General features: G+C 37.8%; 2 protein-coding genes across 5 annotated transcripts; one reads left to right on the forward strand and one right to left on the reverse strand.

The window, feature by feature from the left end:
- The first annotated feature begins 3,957 nt into the window (after positions 1 to 3,957).
- On the forward strand, positions 3,958 to 9,413 carry LOC134314480 (protein yippee-like 5). Of its 4 annotated transcripts, XM_062995097.1 has the most exons (4): positions 6,991 to 7,052; positions 7,324 to 7,384; positions 8,299 to 8,443; positions 8,859 to 9,413. In XM_062995097.1, exons 3-4 carry the CDS (start codon positions 8,303 to 8,305, stop codon positions 9,081 to 9,083), a joined length of 366 nt encoding a protein of 121 aa, XP_062851167.1. In that variant the 5' UTR covers positions 6,991 to 7,052; positions 7,324 to 7,384; positions 8,299 to 8,302; the 3' UTR covers positions 9,084 to 9,413. The 4 variants fall into 4 exon arrangements, with proteins under 4 accessions (XP_062851177.1, XP_062851160.1, XP_062851167.1 ...); XM_062995107.1 differs by lacking the exons at positions 6,991 to 7,052; positions 7,324 to 7,384 and adding an exon at positions 3,958 to 4,052; XM_062995090.1 differs by lacking the exon at positions 7,324 to 7,384 and having other exon boundaries at positions 6,946 to 7,052.
- An 83-nt stretch (positions 9,414 to 9,496) lies between these two features.
- samm50l (sorting and assembly machinery component 50 homolog, like) lies at positions 9,497 to 21,263 on the reverse strand. The gene is made up of 15 exons (XM_062995075.1): positions 21,139 to 21,263; positions 20,843 to 20,953; positions 18,929 to 19,030; positions 18,751 to 18,838; positions 18,151 to 18,257; positions 16,910 to 17,040; positions 16,728 to 16,815; positions 16,470 to 16,598; positions 14,866 to 14,937; positions 14,618 to 14,704; positions 14,453 to 14,523; positions 13,417 to 13,484; positions 12,788 to 12,934; positions 11,520 to 11,661; positions 9,497 to 9,815 (listed from the first exon to the last, which is right to left on the reverse strand). Exons 1-15 carry the CDS (start codon positions 21,157 to 21,159, stop codon positions 9,770 to 9,772), a joined length of 1,410 nt encoding a protein of 469 aa, XP_062851145.1. The 5' UTR covers positions 21,160 to 21,263; the 3' UTR covers positions 9,497 to 9,769.
- Between the last annotated feature and the right edge of the window lie 1,321 nt (positions 21,264 to 22,584).

Consider the following 22,584-nt stretch of genomic DNA (forward strand, 5'->3'; position numbering starts at 1 on the left):
ATCATAGTTAAATATGTAATAAACATCATTATGAATCAATTAGTAACAATGAATAAACAAATAAATAAAATAAACTGTCTCAAATTTGGCAAATGCAATACCAAAATGCAACATTTTTTTTATTATTAGAATTTATCTAAGGGAACAAGGAATGCACTATATTGCAATGTAAAACTTTGGGTGTTTTTTATATCTGCCCAACTGTTTGTGCACCTGTTTAAACTTTCAGCACCATAAAAAACTTCTAATCAGCATTTTTCACTTGACGTGTGAACAGACTCAGTCCGCTCCTCCCTCCTGCTCTGCTGTGATTTGTTGTGGTACCGTCACGTGACTGAGCGGCACTGAGAGACCGAACACATGTAGCAGTGAGAGAGTGAGAGACTTTTTGAATGCTTTGCTTTGCACATACAGAAATAGGAGCAATTTTATAGAAATGAAAGTGTAAATTATACCCACGTAAAATACGAACACACTTTGTGCACCTTACGCAAATTCACAAACGATCCTAAGACGTAGGTCAGGTTCGTGAATCGGAGCATGCGTAGTGAGGCTCTCATTTCGTGTGTTTGTGTTTTGATGAGTAAGTGCTCTTTTCTTTTGACTTTGTGCTTATAAATGTCAGATTTGTATCTATTATCTTATAAACAGATTTGTATCTATTTTTATTTTAAATGAACAAGGACACATACATTCCGTCACTATTCAAATTTTACATATTTGTTCACCCTGCAAGCACAACTAAGTGGTATGAGTTAGCTGCTTGGTGTTGATAAGCCATGATAGTAATGTTTTACCTCAGAAGTGGGGAGAAAATAAAGCATTACATTTACATTTTCAGCATTTAGCAGACGCCTTTATCCAAAGCGACGTACAATTATGATTAAGCACCCAGAAACAACAAATCTGACCGCTTTAAATATCTGAATTTATCTACAATCCCCCTGAGAGCAGCTACAATATTAATATGATAGAGTTATATTTACAGAGTGCTTTTAGAGATCGCTGCAATTAGCTTAGCAGCTAACACTAGCGACTAAGCTAACAAGTACAGGTGTTGTTGAGCTTGGATATGAACTCACAGCTGCAATGTCTTTCGTATAGTTAGTGTACTGCACATGGTGCACAAACCTTTATTGTATATCTTTCATATTAATAATAGTTATGGTTTATGGCTGTTCTAACCTTATTACTGGGGTGGGCAGATCGATCCAAATATCAATACTTCAGTTTTACTTTTTCTTAGCTACATTAAGTACGTTTCTCTCGTTTTAATAAGAAAGTAGAGAACATAGCTGCGTCCGAAATCGCATCCATACTGAACAGTACGCGAGAGCAAGTAGTGTGTCAGAATACATAGTATTTATTAAACAATACGCGAAAAGTACCCGGATGACTACACAGCACACGACGGTCCGATAATCTATCCCATAATTCAGCTGGAGTTGATACTTGGATAGATGCCGGAGAGTTGGTTCTTTGTAAGTGAGTAAAAACATGTTCAGCTCGTATAAAACCACCTGGTTTCTTCTTGTACTCACCTTCACTGTTCAGTTTGAGAGTGAAACACTCGATATGCCTCAGTGCTTAAAACACCACATGGAAACGTGTTGAATTGTATTATCTTTAGTATTTGAGCTCCTGTACAGACGCTGTTGCGGTGCAGCCACATTGTTTAATGTTTATTTACTCTTCTTTATATAATAAACATCCCCGAAAGAGGAGCTAAACCCAAGCTAGCAAGTGGACGAGTTTTTATTTATGTATTTATAGAAACAGTATACAGTAAACATAACAGTACACTTGATATACATGATCATATTACCAAAAATATGCTTTAACATTAATACAACAATAACCAGTATATGTTCAACAAATATATATATATATATCAAAGAAAAAAAAACAAAGCCAGAGGAATTACAAATCATTTAAGGAATCTTGTTCCAATAGCATCATATATAAAATAAAAGAGACAGTAAAATAAAACTCTCATTAGAAATGGGTTATCTTCATCATTTCTTGTTTAAAGGAATTTACTGTTTGCGAATATGTATTCAAATCTAAATTTAAAAAAGAAATAAAAAATGGCATTTTTTTTAAATTTTTTTTAGCATTTTTGGTTTTATGAATATAATATTTAGCTAGTAATATAATTCGGTTAAGATTCAATTGGCTGAAATAAAAGGGTTATCAATATACAAAATATATTGGCTTTTAATTAGAATGTCTTTACCAATTTTTTTTTACCCAAATCCCAGAACACATTCACCCAGAAGGAAAATGTGTAGACACAATCAATGAATAAGTGATGAATCGACTCACTAAAGCTTTTACAAAAGACACACCGATCAGAGATGTTAATAAATCGACTTAATCCAGCATTAACTGGGTAACATCTGTAAAGTATAGCAACTGGACAAGTTACCTCAGTGAAGATCCACATGATGACGCAGAAACACCACAAACACGCTTCTTTTGGTCAAATTTCCGTTTATTATCAAAACTATCATACATAATGAGTAAAAATTATTATTCTCATATATGGAACTGCAATTAGTTATTTCATTTAAACATAAATAAGCAATATTATAATACGGACTGAAATGAACGATGTGAATCCTGAGTCGGTTTAGTGACGCGGTAGTTTATTACCGTTAGGTCACCGATGCGCCATTGTGGATGTATCAGCAAAGACACTTGCATTACTTTTTTACTCTTTCGTATCAGTGAAAGCCGGAGAAGCAGACGCGAAATGAGAGGAAACCAAACCGAGACGAACCCAGGATGCCAGGGACCTATATTTGGATAAATGATCATCTGTTAACAGCATTGATAAGCTAAGTTGGTTGCACCATGTTGCACTTGTAGCGGTAAATGTTTGTATTGTTCATGTTGCTTATTTTGCACAAATAGTATTGTGGCGCCGGCGAGTGAGCTGCCCTTGGCAGTTCACTCAGTGGATTAGGACAGACACTCATTCATACGCACAGACATTCATACAACAGACAAACATAAAGGCTACCTATCCAGCCCTCACCGTAGCCACCCCAGCCCCAACACTGGGCTACACGGCCACGGTAAGTACGGACAGCATGGCCGCAAGGGCTTCTGGGTAAAGCCCGTGGCGGCCCCCTAGCGGTGACGCTACAGTATTTAGTTTTTGTCTGTGTCTATTTACAAGTACAAATAAAGTGCATATACATTTTACATTACTTGATTACTGTCCTGATTTGTTCACACTCCTAAAAACAGTGGTTCTTTAGTCGAGACGATGGTTCATTTGCATGCTTAAAGGCTTCTTTGTATTATAAAAATGGGTCTTGAATGCGCAAATACGCCCGATCTGTTTGTGGAATGAAACTGATTTGTCCGTTGTATTATTGGATTAAGTAAAGGGCATAGTAGAAAAATGCACACCAATCAGTCAGAAATCTTATTTATATTTACAGCTATTTGCACTGGCGTATAAGCCTGTGAATACATACAATATGTAGTCCTAATTATTGTCAGAAAAAGAAATAATGCAAACTACATTTAAAGTTTGTCCATGCTTTTGTGTCCTTAATGCCACTTTTAAAGCTAGCAGAAGTGCATATTCATTTCCCTGATTAAACTTTATCTTAAATCTAATGAATATTTTTTTTGTTTGTCTTTCATTTCTGACAAGAGTGTAAGTTTCTAAATACTTAGCATTGTACATACAGAAATAGGGGAATTTTAATGAAAATGATAGTGTAAATTATATGTACGTAAAGTATGAACGCACCTTACGCACTTTGCGCACCCTACGCAAATTCGAACTGCGCTAAAAACGTAGGTCAGGTTCGTGAATCGGTTAGTAAATAAATGTATATAAACCGTTTATATTCTTTTTCCAAACGCAAAACCGCTCTTAGATACCACTGCTGCTTCATATCGCCATCTTGTGGACAACAGCCGAAAATCATGCACTCTTTATAGACAGTTCCCAAAGGTGAATTCTGTGTACTTGCCACACTACCTGTTGGGCAACTGTACTGCACATGGCTACAAGACCATACATTGGACAGGTATGTGATCATTTCTTAATGCTAGAGCAATTTGTGTGTTTTTCCCTTATTTAAAATATTTGTTTTACTTTCATCAACGGCTTTAGATTATCCTGCTCTGGCTCATGGTGGGTCTGGTTTCACTGGAAAACACTGGGCACAAGGCAGGAATACCATGTACAGGGTGGCAATTCTCTTCTATCAGAAATAGGCAATCGAGTCTGTGTAGATGCCTGGCTGACCGACCAATAGCACAGCTGAGATTCGAACCCAATGAGCATGATCGAATGCTGGGCCATTTAAGCAATATTTTAAATATAAGCAGCGTAAATAGTGTTCAAAAACAAAATATTCAATTTCAAAGAACATGATCAGGGGACAGTGTTTTATTCTTGTGCAGAAAACAACACATAGACCAGTGTTTCTCAACCTTTTTTCAATCACGGCACCCCATTAAAAGTATTCAAAATCTCGAGTCACCCCAGTCTAAAATGTATTAAAAAACTTACACTCTGCATCCCTCGGACTGCTAACACACAAAAACACTACAGGGATGAGACGTACTGTGGTTGTATTGCATTAAGTTTTACAAAAATCCTCTCTTGTGCAGAGATGTGCCTGTGTTTGTTTCTGCTTTAAAACATACGCGTCATGAACCAATCAGATTTAACATCATTAAAGAAGTTTATAGTTTATTTCTCAATTATTTGTCATTTTACCACTAGCACTGCTCATTGTCTGCATGGTTTGCTCGGTTACGGCTCTCAAACTCAAACTCAAAAGAAGCTTTACTGGCATGACAAATAAGGACATTCAGAGAAATTCAGAGAAATAATAAAAATAACAATAAATAAGAACAAATATATACAAAACAGTTACATGTGCAAAAATAATAAAATATATAATAAAAACAGTGCAATATAATAACAATAAAAATTATAATATTTACATTAATGAGGTAATGAGCTCTCTCTGTGTGTGTGTGTGTGTGTGTGTGTGTGTGTGTGTGTGTGTGTCGCTTGCTCTCTCCGCGATACTGAAAGTGATTTGAATTTCGACAATAAACAGCTCTTATTTATTACTGATTAATTCCCTCTACTGATGGAAGCGGATGCGCATGCGCGCAACTGTCTTTGTTATGCCTCTTCCAACTGAGACAGTTTTCCACGCAACACCATCATGTGCAGTAAACTGCACGACAGCTGAACTAAATATATCACAATGCGCATGCGTGAATCAGAATCAGACGGATTAGAACAGGGGTGTCAAACTCACGGCCCGCCACGTCATTTTATGTGGCCCGCGAGAGCTTAAGTAACTGTATGATTGTTGTGATGGTTAGAGTCGTTACAGAGACGCGCTTATAATTTAATGTGACACCTGAGCCTTTAAGCCTTTAAGCCTTTAACTGTTGACATTGTAGTCATGGCAACTAACTTTGACCTTCGCTGAGAAGCCATGTGACTTTTACGGCAAAAGGATGCGGGTAGTAATGGGGCCGCGAGTGAGCTGCCCTTGGCAGTTCACTCAGTGGATTAGGACAGACACTCATTCATACACACAGACATTCATACAACAGACAAACATAAAGGCTACCTATCCAGCCCTCACCGTAGCCACCCCAGCCCCAACACTGGGCTACACGGCCACGGCAGAGCGGTAGAGAGAACAGAGTGGCGACACTCCCATAGGGAACCGTTGGAAAGGGGGCGGGACATATTTTCTGTGCAGCTTCCGGGTTGTGGAGCTCTGTATAGTTCCAAACATCCCATAGAGCCCCATTCATTTCCACTACTTATCAAGCATTTTTAGCTGTTTGTTGCTTTGTTTAAAAAAAAATAATGAATTTGATGTCATTAATATACGTAATACTGTTATTATTTAGCATTTGCTCAGCACTAAATGTTACATGTTTATCTTAATTAATAGGTATAACTGAATTTAGCTTAGTCAGCTAAGCTAAATTATTGACACGAGTCTTTTCACCTAAAATTGATTAATTAAAAGTTGATTAATCAAGAGTCTTGTTACAGAAATGATAATAAAACATCAGAGCCATAATAAATCATTATACTTTTACTTTCATTCTTAAGTACATTTGAAGGTAAATTTAGTTTAGTACTTTAGTGGAGGTAAAGAGTATTTTTACTTTTACTACTACTTTTACTGGAGTAATATGTTACCTTGGATATCTCTACTTCAACTCAACTACATGGTTTGTCTACCTTGTCCACCACTTACATTAGACAAAATGAACTAGTGCATATTAATTATGAATTAATTCATGTATTACATGTAGGAATAAATTATTACTTACTCATGAAATAAGACATGAATTAATGCTATTTCATGTACCTGCACTATAATGTTAAAGGTATTGGTACGGTAGTGTGTTTATGAATCTGTTCATTCAGTGCAGGTAAACCTTATGAATCCAGCCACATGGCTTAGTGTTTAACCAAAATGATTATTATTATGAATCCTCAGGAAAGTGAAGGGAGATTAGTTTATGTAAAAAACAAAACATAAAAAACTGTCTAATCTCTGTACTGTATATTGTCTCTACTACTTAATGATATCGCATTATGTAATGTATGCTAATATAATGTACTGTGTGTTAACAAGAACGACCTATTAAGTCATTATAAACATCAATCTTCCACTTCATATACCAAATTGATATTAAAGCAGATGCAGTAAATGTAAACGCAGTTGAAAATACCCAGAAATTGTACAAATGTTTATTATTTACTGTTTAATATTTCACTCACTGCTGCCTGTCCCATATGAGAACATGACAGCGCCGGGTTTGTTTGGAACTATTGGAGGGTTACATGAACCACGTGACCGCGTAGCGGCGAGATCAAGGAGTGTCGCAACTCTCTCTATCTACGGCTCTGGGCCACGGTAAGTACGGACAGCATGGCCGCAAGGGCTTCTGGGTAAAGCCCGTGGCGGCCCCCTAGCGGTGACGCTAAAATATAATACCAAATAATACCAAATACCAAATACTTAATGTCTGTAAGTAGTGGCGTTTATATTCTCAGTTGTTAGTAAATGTTTAGTGAGTATATCACAGCGTTGTAGATAAAAATTTACCGTAATTAAATACAATTGTTACCGTTACTATAGTATCTTTACACAAAATGTTAACTCGTTAGCGCTATTTTACGTTTGGTTAAATCTCATATTGTACCAGATGTAACACTTGACTACAGCTGTGTGCTTTTACTGTATTAAGTTCTTTATTGTTTTTATTGTTTGTATTTTTACTTCATTTTGATGCACACAGTGTATCACACAGCTGGCGAGCAAATAAACCGACTGTATTCTGAATTAGAACAACAGACACGGTGAGACGTGTTCACATTCAGACAGCTGGTTAGCTTTAGCTGTTAGCTTATCAGCGTTGTTTATATTTTCTTTTCTTTAGATTCTAACACTGCGACATGTCAAAACTGCACATTTAAATCATGATAAATGTGGTATGTTTGGTTAATGTTGTAAGCATGTTGTCGATTTGTGTAACTACATGAATAATGTCTTTCTTTTGGCCTTAACAAACAAGTTTTAGAGGTTGGCGATACGGTTATAATATCGCGATACCGTCTTGAGCTAATTCTTCCATTTATGTACTGAATTTACCATATTCTATTCACATAAACATGTAATTTTATAGCTATAGCACACATAACATGTTATTTTGTCCAGTATGTGAAATTAAACACTTAAATAAAAATTGTGCCCTTAATTTGGGTTCTATATTAGACGTATTATTTATAATTTTTACTTAATAAAAGCATTTATTTAAACAAAAATATAGGATAAAACAGTATAGTACAGTGCTTACTGTAATATTATATAATACAGAAATACTTTATTCTGATTATATGAATCTGAATTACCACTAAGAAAAGTGTGTAGAGAAAAGTGTGTAATATCTAGTAATTGGTAGTTTGTTCAGTGTGAATACCTGCACCACGGTCCCACCATAATAGATAATAAATAATAGATAATTTCTATGTATAGTATTTTTCGGTGTGTACTAAAAATAGTGAATTTACAACAAATAATTCTTTTCACTTTTCGTTGTTACTCCTCTCCGACCTGATGTGAGATTGTTGGACCTAATACAGGCTTAATATATAATGTAATTGATTACATTTGTGTTTGTCAGATTTGATCACACACCACGTTAATAAATATGTACCAGTTAGTTCACAGGTCGTGTCCCTAACTCCTGACGTGTTTGTTTTCCTCGTTGCAGCACGATGGGTCGTATCTTCCTGGATCACATCGGAGGCACTCGCCTCTTCTCCTGCGCCAACTGCGATACCATCCTGACCAACCGCTCCAAGCTCATCTCCACACGCTTCACCGGGGCGACAGGGCGGGCTTTCCTCTTCAACAAGGTCGCAAATCAAAACGCAAAATTAAATGTTGACATAACATATCAGCTAGGAGGAACAGTGGCTGTAAACTTGTTGATAGGAATCAGGACAGAGGTCAGAGGCTGGTTCAAGCCTCACCTCAGATATGGCTACAGATATGAAACCCTGTACCCAGCAGTGGTGCCCCCGGCAAACTGTTTTTTTAGAAGATAAGCGGCTGTTATTGGCTGTAAATGTAGGAGTGCAAATTATTAATGCCCCTTTTGGGCGTTAGGCCATGTTTTTATTTGTGAACACTGTGGTGGGCTCATGAGGGCGTGTTTATAACACGACTAGCAGGAGCATCAGAGATTTTGGACTTGTTTCCAGAAGTAAGAATAACGAGATATTACTCAGTGTACCCATAATTACTGTACTGTGCTGGTTCCTCCTCCAGGTGGTGAACCTGCAGTACAGCGAGGTCCAGGACCGCGTCATGCTTACAGGGAGGCACATGGTGCGAGACGTCAGCTGTAAAAACTGCAACAGTAAGCTGGGCTGGATCTACGAGTTCGCCACCGAGGACAGCCAGCGCTACAAAGAGGGGCGCATCATCCTGGAGAGGGCGCTGGTGAGAGAGAGCGAGGGCTTCGAGGAACACGTGCCGTCCGACGCCTCCTGAATCTCTCTCTCTCCTTTCCCCCTCTCTTCTCTCTCTCATAGACATTAAAAACAATAAGTTACAATAAGGGCACTGCTGGTGAAACAACACCATCAAAAAATTAACTTATAACTCTTTAATCTGTGAAAATTTATTAATTTGTGTGGTTTGTCAATTACATTTAAAAACGGATCTACAGTACTTCACTGATAGAAGAAAAAGGTGCTTCAGTTATGTTATAAATGACGGAAGGATAATTACTTAGGACAACAAGGTGTGTGATTTATCACAAACACATTTGTTTAAGCATTTTGAGCAGTTACTAAATATAAACAAAGATGGAACATACAATTTGTCATGGTTTCTCAATAATGGTGGCTTTTAACCTGATGCTTAATCTCATGTGAGAGGATTTTACTCAAGTGCTTTACTTATTAAAGATAGAAGAAGCACACATATAAACAGCATTCTCACAGAGGTTGGATATAAAGGCAGATTTAAAATGTGAAGTGGAGGGGTACGCTGCAAATTCAACAACTGTGAAAAATGCTACAAGCTCAGTCATCTTTAATTCCTGGATGGTACAGCACCTCACACTGTGCATGCGGGTGAGATCCCTCAGGTAGTGTCTTATTCTTACATGGTACACATGTTGCACCCACAGCCCACAAGCTTCAGGTTTAGAACAAGAACAGAAGTAGATGACATCACAGGAAACGGATCCCAGCACCAAACTGTACGCCATCACATATCCTTGACAGGAAAAGAAAATAGGATACAATTAATATTTATTTATTAGGATTTTAACATCATGTTTTACATGTCATGTTGGGTACATTCATGACAGGACAGGTCACTGGTTATAGAAGATTCATCATTTCAAGTTTTTAATAGGCAGTTGTAGCCTAGTGGTTAAAGTACTAGACTAGTAATCGAAAGGTTGCTGGTTCAAGCCCCACCACTGCCAGGTTGCCACTGTTGGGCCCTTGAGCAAGGCCCTCAACTGCTTAGGCAATATAATGTCACAGGTACTATAAGCTGCTTTGGATAAAAGCGGCTGCTAAATGCCGAAAATGTAAATGTAATGTCAAACAGTCATGAACAATCTCCAATTCACCTCACTTGCATGTCTTTGGACTGTGGGAGGAAACGGGAGTCCCCGAAGGAAACCTACTCAGACACTGGAAGAACATGCAAACTCCACACAGAAAGGAACTGGACCGCTCCACCTGGTAATCGAACCCAGGACCTTCTTGCTGTGAGGTGACAGTGCTACCCACTGAGCAACCGTGTTGAGAGATTTCATAAAACAGTATTTAATAAAACAGTAAAAAGTATAAAAAAAGTCACATTTTTTTAAAAGACAAACACTAAAATTCAACTTGTGTCTATTTGTGACACGTAAGATTGTGTAGTCTTTTCAAAGTCAGCCATCCGGCCTAATATAATTGATGGAAAAAGGACATTGGGCTGTTTCCAATTTTTATATTAATACAGTGCTGTATTAAAAAAAGTAATTTCTGTCTCATTTTACTGGATATTTGTCCCAATGTGTTATTTCAGATGAATAAAAACATAAAACAAGGGGACACATTTTCTCTTCATTTTTATTTTCATGTTTTACTATCACTTTATCCTGGTCAGGGTCATGGTGGGTCTAGTTTCCCTAGAATCACTGGGTGTAATGCACATTGTGGACAGGATGACAATCCATCATAGGCCATATTTTATTAGCTTATTTTCCAATACTTTTATCAAAAAAAGATTTGCCAACACTGTTGGTCACAAATCTCATAAATTCTCAGTAGTATTACTGAAAATGTGGTGATGACACATAAATTTCAGGTGTGAACTGTCATCCAACTTCACAGTGTATAAGACCAGGTGCAACCGCTGATGCAAACCTGTCTTTTTGTTGATAATACCTTCATACATGCTACTAAAATTGTTTAAGGATGGTTTGATGGATGGCAATATAAGAAGCTAAGATCCATCATGACCTCCCCATTACAAACTTCAAATATCATTAAGTTAAAATTTTGTGTGTAAAAAGTTTTAGGAAAAAGACTGTAAAGTAGATCTCTTCTGTGCATCCTATCACAAACCATTCAGCACTTAAGAGCAAAAAAAGTTTGTCAACTTATTTCTTTATTTTGGCTTATTTGCTGCTGTATATTACTGTACCGTTCCAAGCTATTATTATTTTGTCAATCCAGTTTAAAATGTATTGTTCTGATTCTGAGTTATTTTAATGTACTTCCAGTGCACATTACCACTTCATATTTACAAACAGTCTTTTTGATAAGAAAAAATTTAATACATTGCAAATTTACTTTAATTAATGTAATTCTCAAAGTTGATATATGTTCTAAACGTATATTAAACAAAAAAACATGTTCTAAATCTTATAGATCTTATGATGCTTAAAGACTGAAATGTCTTTCTGCATGCAGTTACCTGTCTCCACTCTGAACACCCATGGGAATGCAGTAGTTTAGTTCTAATCTTGCAATGTTTCCCAGTCGGAGTATAATGCCTGCCCCATAGGACCAGCGGATGCATTCCGCTAGCTTCTGCAGGTGTGCATATGGGCCTTCCCCTATAAACAAAACGTAAAATCAATTAATAGGGTCACCTGACAGTAAGTGGAGAACAGTTAATACCTGAATGCAAGTTTGGGAGTTTCAAAGCTTGGGAGCAGTAGCACAGTAAGACCCATTACCCACTGACGTTGAGTCCTGTACGTAGGACTGCGATGGCTGATGGAGCTGCATTTGCAGCTGAAGCTCAAAACATCCAGTGTGAATAGCCCAGAAATGGGTAAAAAGACCTTAACTATATGTAGATTGTACTACACTCTTTAAATGTGTGTCTTCAAATCAGTATTTGTAAGGAGTTTGATAACTGCTTTGGTTTGGTTAAAGATTTTTTTAAATTTAATTAGGTATGAACAGTTTCTGATGTTCTCTGAGGACTCTGGGGCAGTTTAGACTAAGACTTTTTACATAGATAGGGTTAGGAGGCAGAAATCAAAGAAAATTAAAAACCTTTGATTGACTGCAAAAACATGCAATTTGTCGGCAGCAGGCACTGAGGTTTCAGTTTGTACAGTAAAGCGCATACTATATGCTAAAGGTCTCCATGCCTGAACTCCAAGACATACTCCTCTTTTAAAGAGGGATTTGAAGAAGGCAGTTCAAGCACGCATCCTCAAGAATATTAGTTAACTGGAGGCCATTCCCCATAAAAAATGGGCTAAGATTCCTCAGGACCGCTGCCAGAAGCTGGTGTCTGGCTATAAATTACATTCACAGCAGGTCATAACAGCAAAAGCCTGCGTTACTAAGTACTAAAGATGTTAGTCATGAAGTGGTTGAATGATTCTGAGACTGCAGGAGTCATTAAACGTGGCAAATGTGGAATTTTTCTTGTTCGATTGGGTTATTGCTAATAAACCTAATTTGCAATGGGAGTTGAACTATTTTGATTTCAACTGTAGGTAAATTGGCTGTACTAGATTGTCTCTAGGCGTGAGTGGGTAAGTGGAAGGGTGTGTGTTTGATTTCCTGTCTGTACCCTTTGTTTCTTCAAGATAAAGTATTTGCTAAAGATGAATAAATTAATGATTTTTTGTTTTAGACACTGGATAACGTTAGATGTCAGATCCAATTTTGATCTAACTCTGTCTTTTGTAGCTCCACAGAAGTTTAGTTTGAGGTACTGACCGTAGTTGAGATTGCACAGGTTTCCAGCATTAAGGAAGAAATGTGTTCTGAAGAGGTCAGCAAAGCCACCCCGAGTATGGCGGAACGGAAGGGGTGTGTAGAGGTGGAGCCCACCAGCCCAGTATGTCTCTCCACCTAGGTAATCACCTAAATAGGTAAAAAAACAGACAAATACAGATTTAATACACATTTAAATTCTGTGAATGTTTAACTAAATAACATATAATACAAAAGCATGTGAAATGTAGAGACTTGATTATTGTGCACAATAATTTTAAGGTTTTTTTTTACCAATTCACACTAGTCTAGGGATGCACATGGCCAATAGATGCTTGTGTGGCACATGGTAGGTGCAACCACAAGAGCAAGAGTGGAGCAGTATGATCCATATCAGTATAATTCTGTATTTATCCTAACACTATACATAAAGAATTCTCATTCGACAGTTTGCTCATTGACAAAAGTGTCTATGCAATGCAGCTAAGACATCAGTTGTGAATTGCTATAAAATTTCTTCACTACACTTGACATAACATGAAAAATCGTTTGATACATCATGCGCTAATTTGGGTTCAGCTTTACTGCTTTAAGATTTATATATTTTATGAAATACAAAAGAAGGAACTGACCTTCATTCTGAGGACCAATACTGTACATTCCAAATCCCCTCACACTTGTTGGACCACCCAAGTAGAACCTGTTCCCAATAAAACAAATATGAATTAGATGTAGCACCAAACGTCTGTCAAAACACCCAAGTACTTAAACATAATGGTGACAAAACAAAGATAAAAAATGTAAAGAAAAATGTCAAATGTTTTTTTTGCATTTTCCCAGTTTTCCTCCCAATCTAGTCGTATCCAATTACCCGATTGCATTACGCTTCCTCTCTACAGATGCTCCCCACTGCTGATTGAGGTAAGCGAGACTGTTACACGCCCCCTCAGACAGGTGTGCAGTAGCCGACTGCATCTATTTATCTGCACGAGGTGAGTTCATATGTGGATCAGCTTTGTGTATGGAGAGCCACACCCTGTCCACATTATTCCCAGACTCTGCTCAGGTGCCATCAATCAGCCAGCAGAGGTCATAATTGCTTCAGTTATGAGGTCCCTCTCCGGCCTCCCAACCCTGTATGAACAACAAGCCAATCATTGTTCATATAGCTGCCCAGCCAAGCCGGTTGGCAGAGCTGAGTTTCGAACCGATGAGTTTGAAATGTCAGCTCTGGTTTCCTAGTGTGCTTTACCACTGTGCCACCTGAGCGGCTTGATGCACCACCCTTCTAAATGATTCATTTTTTGTTTCTTTACCACTGCTTTATCCTGGTCAGGGTTGCGGCAGATCCAGCTTCACTGAACTCACAGGGCAAATTGCAGCAACACACCATGGACAGGGGGCCAATACATTGCAGGGCCCTCAAAATTCATCTTTATTAAGGGCTGAGGTCAGGGCTCAGTGAAGGCCAACAGAGCTCCTCCGAAACAAATCTGTCAACCCATGGCGTATAGACCTAGCTTTGTGCACAATCATGCTGGAACAAAACAGGGCCTTCCCTAAACTGTAAGCCACGACTCTTTTATTTTTAGTCATGCATAGGTAAATTACTACAGTGAATTCAGATTTCATTCACATAATTTCATATGTTTCAATGCATGCAAATACCTGTCAGCAATGGAAATGGGTTGACCCCCAATGGGAAAGATCGTTCCTCCCCAAAGAGATGCAGACAGCACCTGAAAAACCCAGAAACACAAACAATCGATTTCCAAATCCCTAAATTTAGTATATACTAGTTCAGTTTAGTGTTTTTTTACAAGAGCGACTTACAGAACCCCACAGGAACTGTCTGTTCAACTGCAGCTCAAAGTCCTCCTTCAGAAAGCTGGCATCTCCTCCAGTGTATCCTGCTAGTTCCTTTAGCAAATATTCAAAAGCACTGTATGCTTATTATCACAATCTATTGTCCTAAACACAATCAAGTTATAATTAAAGCAGCAAGAAAAATGAGTTATTCATTTTAAAAGCAGTTTTTAAGTATAGCATCAGGTTAAAGCTCTGATCAAAGCTCCACACACCTGGTTGATCCTGAGTAGGGCACCTCTTTTTGGCAGAATGGTAGAGTTCCTGGTGTCGATTATCATGGTGTGCTGAAGTGAGGTCAATGAAAGAGAGACAAGTTTATTTTTATGATTACCACTAGGTTGCACAAGCCAGACATTTCTATTTCCCAGATTTACAACAGTGTGAATTTCAGCAGCTATTTTTGCTTAATTTTATTTCTAGTAATTTCTAACCAATACAATACCAAAGTGTTGCTGTATTATTTTCCAAAGAGCAAATACATCTGAACCTACATGTGGATTAGGGCTGAGCGGTATGACCGGCTAATTTTACTCTCATGAGTACATAGAATATGAAACATTTCATTTCACCATGTATATAGTGAAGGTATTGAGTATAAGGTTGACTATAAGGTTTGCTTGGCCCCACAAAATGACACAATATATTATGGAATCAGTACGCTTGAAACAGATGCAATATATATGAATAAAACGAGGTTTGCAGTCTCCCAGTCACCACTGATGAAGAGCACAGCTGTAACGTTATACTGCGGTACGACTCCACTGATTGAACAACTTGATTACAGGTCTGTTTAGAAAAGTGAACGACTTTATATATCTATGCTTTCAGCTTGCTTCGGTGTTGTTGGTATAAGTGTTTTTGCCCCGGTAGTGACGCCGCTTAACCATTTGCTTTTTTGCAACAACCGTGGTAGCTCGCACGGTAGCTAAGTGGGTAGCACTGTTGCCTCACAGCAAGAAGGTCCTGGGTTCGATCCCCAGGTGGGGCGGTCCGGGTCCCTTCTGTGTGGAGTTTGCATGTTCTCCGCGTGTCTGCGTGGGTTTCCTCCCACAGTCCAAAGACATGCAAGTGAGTTGAATTAGAGATACAGAATTGGCCATGACTGTGTTCGATATGACCTTGTGAACTGATGAATCTTGTGTAACGAGTAACTACCGTTCCTGTCATGAATGTAGCCAAAGTGTAAAACATGACATTAAAATCCTAATAAACAAACAAACAAACAAGGTAGACAAGTATCTAATCTGCACAGCGCTCCATAACGCTTTTAGCGGAAAACAATATTATATGATTTGCTGCCTACTGAAGCCTACAGCTGTATTAACTGTGCTACAGTATGGCGGTATATGAAAAACCCATTCCATATGAGGAATCAAAGCCGGTATACCTAATGTACCATAATACCACCAGGCTCTAATGTGTATATGTAGATACTTGACCATAGGCTTGTTGGGCATCCCATTTTAAAACCATGGGTATTACTATAACCTTTTCTTTCCATTCTTCTGGGAGGCATTTTTTTAAGTCAGGCACTGATGTGTGTGCAGAATGACCTAGCTTACAACTGACATTCCAAATCATGACAAAATGTTTAATGGGGTTTAAAATTTGTGTGTGCCGCTCTAGTGTCCCTACACATCAATCACTTAAACTGTCTTTATGCAAGTTTTTTTTTGTCATGTTGGAACATGGTGGAAGCCTGGCTGAAACACTTAAAATTGATCAGGAGTGTCAGTGCCGGTTATTATTCAAATGTATTTAACCCAAAAACCTGTCTGAGCTTTAACTGGCTCCAAATAATCAGGGGTTTACCCACCGAGAGAGCAGATTTTAGAGAGTGGCCACTTTCTTCTCGCACAGCAAAGGAGGCACTGCGTGAAAGACAGCCCAGCTCACGCCACACCCCCTCCCATTTTAGAGTGTGATTTGTCATCCACAGAGGAAACTGAGGGTAAAAGAGAAAGAAAGTAAAAACCTAGTAATAGTACAGTTACAAATACATTTCAACAATAATAATAATAATGATAAAAAAAAAAAACAGGACACAGTTTAACAACCACTGATATAAACTTACATTAAGCTCTGTGGAAACTCCTCTGTCAGTCTCCTTCAGTGAACTCCACGGAAACTGGCCAGTCACTTTATATAGGTTTAGGGTGAAACTACATGATTGATCATACAGGTCTTGGGTTAAAATAAAAAAAACAAAAACATAAATTTTCAATATTTAAATATGAATAAAAAATGAGTTCATACTTGTGTTCATAGTAGCCTGGCTGAGGTTTGAAGAAAGACAAGCCGTATGAAGTCTCCTTAGTACCATAAGAAAACTGGAAGGTAAGTTTCTCTCCACGACCAAACATGTTGGGTAGTTTAATGCCAAGCACCTGTGTGGAGGAACATAACCAGTCTGGCTCATAACAGCAAGAAAACATACAGTGCTGTGAAACATTATTTGCCCCATTCCTGTTTCCTCTATTTTTTGCATTATTGTTACACTTACATAAAAGACAAAAGTATTCAGACTAATTATTGAGTTCGGATATTCTAAACACACCCATTTTCATACGACGAAATAAAAAAACAAGTTAGGTATGGAGAAACTATACAGAGCTGTGACCTTAACTCTGTTAAAAACACTGGTATAACATGAAAGGTTGACTGAACAAGGCCTTGTTTAATGTTGGTGCCTGACATCGCAAGTGTTCTTTTGACTGAATGGACAAATTCCCACAGGCACACTCAGAAATCTTGTGGAAATCCTTCCCAAAAAAGTGAATGCTGCCATTGGCTTAAAAAATGCCAATGGTTTTGGAATGGGCAGTCCAACTGGGTCATTGCAAGGTGTCTGGATACTTTTGGCCATGTAGTATGTTTCAGATCATCAGACTTTTTAATATTTTAATATTAATTAAGTATGACCTGAGTAAAAATGAAATGCTTGAGAATTTAAATGAGAATTTCGTTTTTTTAAAGAAAAGTAATATTGTTCTGGCCTATCTGGCCCTATGTAAATAAGTAATAGCCCCCATAGATACTAAATCAGCCAGTTAACCAAATTAAATTAGCAATTGGGTTCAATTGAAGATTTGAAGAAGGTGGTTGCAGCACGCAAACCCAAGAAAATTAGTAAACTGGAGGCCATTATCCATCAGGAACAGGCTTAGATTCCTCGGGAACGTTGAGAATCTGGTGTCTGGCTAGGAATCATGTTTACAGCTGGTCATAACAGCAAAAGGGTCCTCTACTAAGTACTAAAGATGCTTGTCATGAAGAGGTTGAATAATTCTGTGACTGCAGGAGTCATAAAAAATAGAGCTATGTGTTGAATTCGGAGAAATCACAGAGCTATTAAAATTTTTCTTGTTTGATTGGTTTATTGCAAACAGCAGAAAGTTTGTACGTTTTACTAATAAACCTAATATGCAATGGCGGTTAAATACTTTTGATTGCAAATGTACAATGTGAGTGGTTTAAAGGCTTTCTTTTGTGCTTACCATGCTGCCCTCATTGTTTCCAACCATGGTGTTATAACTGCTAGTCACTCTCTTCAGTTCGGTCACCTCAAATGTAACATCAAGACCATTAGGCAGAGCATCCACTCCTAAAAACAAAAACAAAGTTAGGAACAGAAGGTAAGTATTATGGCATATTGTACTGTTTAGTGGCAGTGTTGGCTCAGTAACTAAGGTACTGGACAATTAATTGGACAAATCCGTGCACACAGAGAATTGATGAATGACTTACTTATTGTGTAATATAGTTTCATGCATAATTTATTAACATTTATTTATAACTAATTTTTCCTTATAGACTTTTCATCAGTCGAAACAGGTGTGTGACTGATTACCAAGCAGGAAGGTTTGGCTATGCCCCTCTTTATTGTGGGTGTGTCCCAGTACAACAAGTAGTACAGAAACACCTTGACCAATACCCCATGGATTTCGCTATATTTTCTCAGCCCTAGCTGAAGCATGTTAACACATAGTTAATTATTCCCAGCATTAAAGCAAATCAAAATTCTATCTTAACACGTGGAAAGTGAATAAATACTTATATGCATGCACCAAAAAAAAAAAACAGTGGGCATAACGTACCTTCTGAGGTGTCAATAAGAACCTCCACCTCTTTGAATATGCCCAGGCGGAGCAACTTAAGCCGGGCCTCATGTGATTTTTTCATTAGCTGCATGGCAAACATAAAACATCAACTTCAAACCCAAACAAAACTCAGGAAAGCTTATCAACCGAGCAAAACGTCAACCACATTACTTACATCAACAAGGTTTTTAGCATTAAAGACATCAGCAATCTCATAGCCCAAGTAGTCTTCTTTAGTTCTTCCTAAGCCTTCAATGCTGACATGCTGCACAACAACCTAAAACAGGATGCAGGATTGTAGATGATAAAAAATTGGCTAAAGTCTAAAAACACTAGGAATGCACTGATCCCACATTTCAATTTACTATTAAATAACAATATCAGAACTGTTAGAAATAGGTAATGTCAACATCCTTTGGGCAACATGAAAAGATACAATCACTGGTAACTTTATTAATTATACATGCTTATTCATGTAATCTAATAGTGGCAGCAGCGAAACACATTATATGTGCTTGTGTCTGTCCAACACCAAAATTACCATAATAATATGAGCTATTTTAATAGCCCACCCCCGTAAATCCTCATGCATTGCCGTCTCCGGCCAGAACAGCCTGTCATATTGTGACAACCAGTTTGCAGTTCTGTGCGGTTCTATTTACTTTCTCTGTTGCAGGCTGCATATGTTTTTGTATCTTTCATCTATTTATTTGTTCCCATTACTTTATACCACCTTATTTATTTGCGAATATCCCCTTTATGTTTGTGGCATTTCAGCCACAGTATTGATCCACCTTGGTCAAGCACTTTGCACTTTTTTTTTTTAAAACAGGCTTTTAGAGGCAGGGCTGAAGTCTTGCTAAGCTACAACGATAAAAAAGCAAAAAAAGAGCACGCTAAGACTCGCAAAACACTTTGGACCCTTGAGGACTGGAATAAGGGCATCTTTTCTGATAAGTCCAATTTTCAGCTTGGCCCAACACCTGGTTGTTTGGAGAGGCCTACAATCACAGTGTCTCACACACACACACACACACACACACACTTAATAAATAAATACAATAAATAAATAAATAATATTTATTTATTAGGATTTTAATGTGATGTTTTACACACTTTGGTTACATTCATGAGAAAAATGGTAGTTACTCATTACACAAGATTCATTAGTTCACAAGTTTTAATGTCAAACACAGTCACGGATCATTTTGTGTCTCCAATTCACCTCACTTGCATGTCTTTGGACTGTGGGAGGAAACCGGAGCTCCCGGAGGAAGCCCATGCAGACATGGGGAGAACATGCAAACTACACACAGAAAGGACCCAGGACCTTCTTGCTGTGAGGCAACAGTGCTACCCACTGAGCCACCATGCCACCCCAGATAAATAAGAAATTTAAACCTTTAAATAGTAGGGATGTAACGATGCAACGATGCACTACAAGTCAGTTAATAACCGATTAAAAAATTCCACGATTCAAATCGATTCGACATGTAAAATGAATCGATATTCACTTTAAACTGCAGAAGGCAGTGGCGCTATACACCTTGCCTAGTTGACGTCACTGGTGCTATATGCCTGGTTGCCAGATTTGGGTTTTTTCAGCCAAATCGGGCTTAATTCAAAATGGTTTTGCATAGTTTGTACCTACCTCAAAAATAAAAGGACATTAATTATTTAGATAAATAAAAGATAATCACAAATACTGTATTTTATTTTTTTAAGATAAATAATACAAGTAATAATTTGTCTTCAGTTTCAGTTTAAAAAATTGGGGAAAAAAATCATTATTGTGAATCGCATGGCATCGTGGGTAGAGTGTATTGTTACATCCCTATTAAATAGTAGAACTGAAAACAGAATATTAGTTTTTAACTGGTCTGTAATTTTTCAGAGCTGTATACCAGTAATGATGATGCTGGGGATATGCCAACCAGACAAGTCATATTCCCAAACTTCATAAATGTGTCTGATGTTGTCTGGCCATTTCATCCACCCTTGAATCATTTCCTTTAGTACAGTTCCAGAAAAATCAATACATTGTTCTTTTTTTTTTTACCTTAATGTACAGTTAATAACATAAACTCACATCTTTATTTGCTAGAACCTCTTTCTTGACTTCTTGTGGTGTCTCAATCACTTCCAGGTCGTCTGGGTGAACACCCAGGTCTCGCCCGTGCATTGGGACAGGGTCAGCACTCTGTAATTCAGTATAAACATAAACAACACAGTTATTACAGTAATCACAGTGTGTGATGTCACAACTATACTGGGATTACTGGTTACACACTGTAGCAACACAGGAGCATTTAGCACACATCTTACATTAAGAGGTCACAAACTAATGTAGTGTATTTTCTATTTAACCATCAGGAATAACATTACCCGCGCTTGCACCGTCCCCATGCTCGCGTCTCCTCTGTATCAGTTTTTTATTACTAGGTTGATGTTGTTATACAGGAGATGTTTTTGTCATTTAGCAGCGGACCCGACCCCCTTTCAGGGGGACGCCATGATACACACAGCCTGGCTGCAGAGCTGCGCTGTGATTGGCCAGACTTAGTGACGCAAGAGTGTGTGCTAAATGAGCAGGGCACACGGTGTGACGGTGTAGCTTTAGTGAGTCGATTATCATTTATTCTTTGATTGTGTCCATATATTTTCCTTTTGTGTGGGATTTGTGGAAAAAAAACATTATAAAACTAAAAACAGTTTTATAATTATATTATTATAAAACATTTCAATTAAAAGCTAATATAGTTTGTATATATTTAATAAACCTCTTTCAGCCAATTGAACCTTATATAATTAACCTAATTACATTACTAGCTAAATATTACATTCATTAAACCAAAAATGCAAACAGTAAATTCCTTGAGCCCCTCTTTGAACAAGAAATTATGTACAACACCAAATCAGAAAAAGTTGGGACAGTATGGAAAATGCAAATAAAATATAAATGCAGTGTTCCTTACATTTACTTTGACTTTTATTTGATTGCAGACAATTTAGACCCAAGATATTTCATGTTTTGTCTGCTCAACTTTATTTCATTTATTAATATACCTCCATTCCTGCATTTCAGACCTGCAACACCTTCCAAAAAAGCTGGGACGATTTAGGCAATTTAGGGCTAGTAATGAGGTGAAAAAACTAAATAATGATGTGATTCAAAACAGGTGATTTCAAAAGATGATTGTAATCATGATTTGGTACAAAAGCAGCTTTCAGGAAAGACTCCTTAATGTCCTTGATGAGCAGAAATGGCCAGAGGATCTCCAGTTTGCCAACAAATGCGTGAGAAAACAATGTACCTCAAAGAAAGACTGGAAGAAATTTGCATATTTCTCCTTCTACAGTGCATTATATCATTAAACCATTCATGGAATTTCAGTGCGTAAAGGCCAAGGGCGCAAACTTAAGCTGAACGGCTGTGATCTTCGATCCCTCAGATGGCACTGCATCAAGAACCACCACTCAACAATAGCTGATAAAACCACATGGGTGAGGGATTACTTTGGCAAACCTTTGTCAAGCACTACAATACAGAGTTACATGCACAAATGCCACTTAAAACTTTACTGTGCAATAAAGAAGCCTTATGTTAACCACGTCCAGAAATGATTTTGGTGATGATGATAATTGGGCCCGGATACACTGACCGCACAGCAGAAGCACAGCCTGGACAGAGCTGCCAGTCCACTGCAGAGTAACTCACACATTTAACCAGTCACTCAAATCCACAGTCAATTTTTAATAAAGCCATTCCACCTTAGATTTTAGGTTTTGGGGTGGTGGGAGGAAAACCTCGTGGAACATGTTAAATCTCAC

Source organism: Trichomycterus rosablanca, chromosome 1, assembly GCF_030014385.1.
Source record: "Trichomycterus rosablanca isolate fTriRos1 chromosome 1, fTriRos1.hap1, whole genome shotgun sequence".
NCBI lineage: Eukaryota > Metazoa > Chordata > Actinopteri > Siluriformes > Trichomycteridae > Trichomycterus > Trichomycterus rosablanca.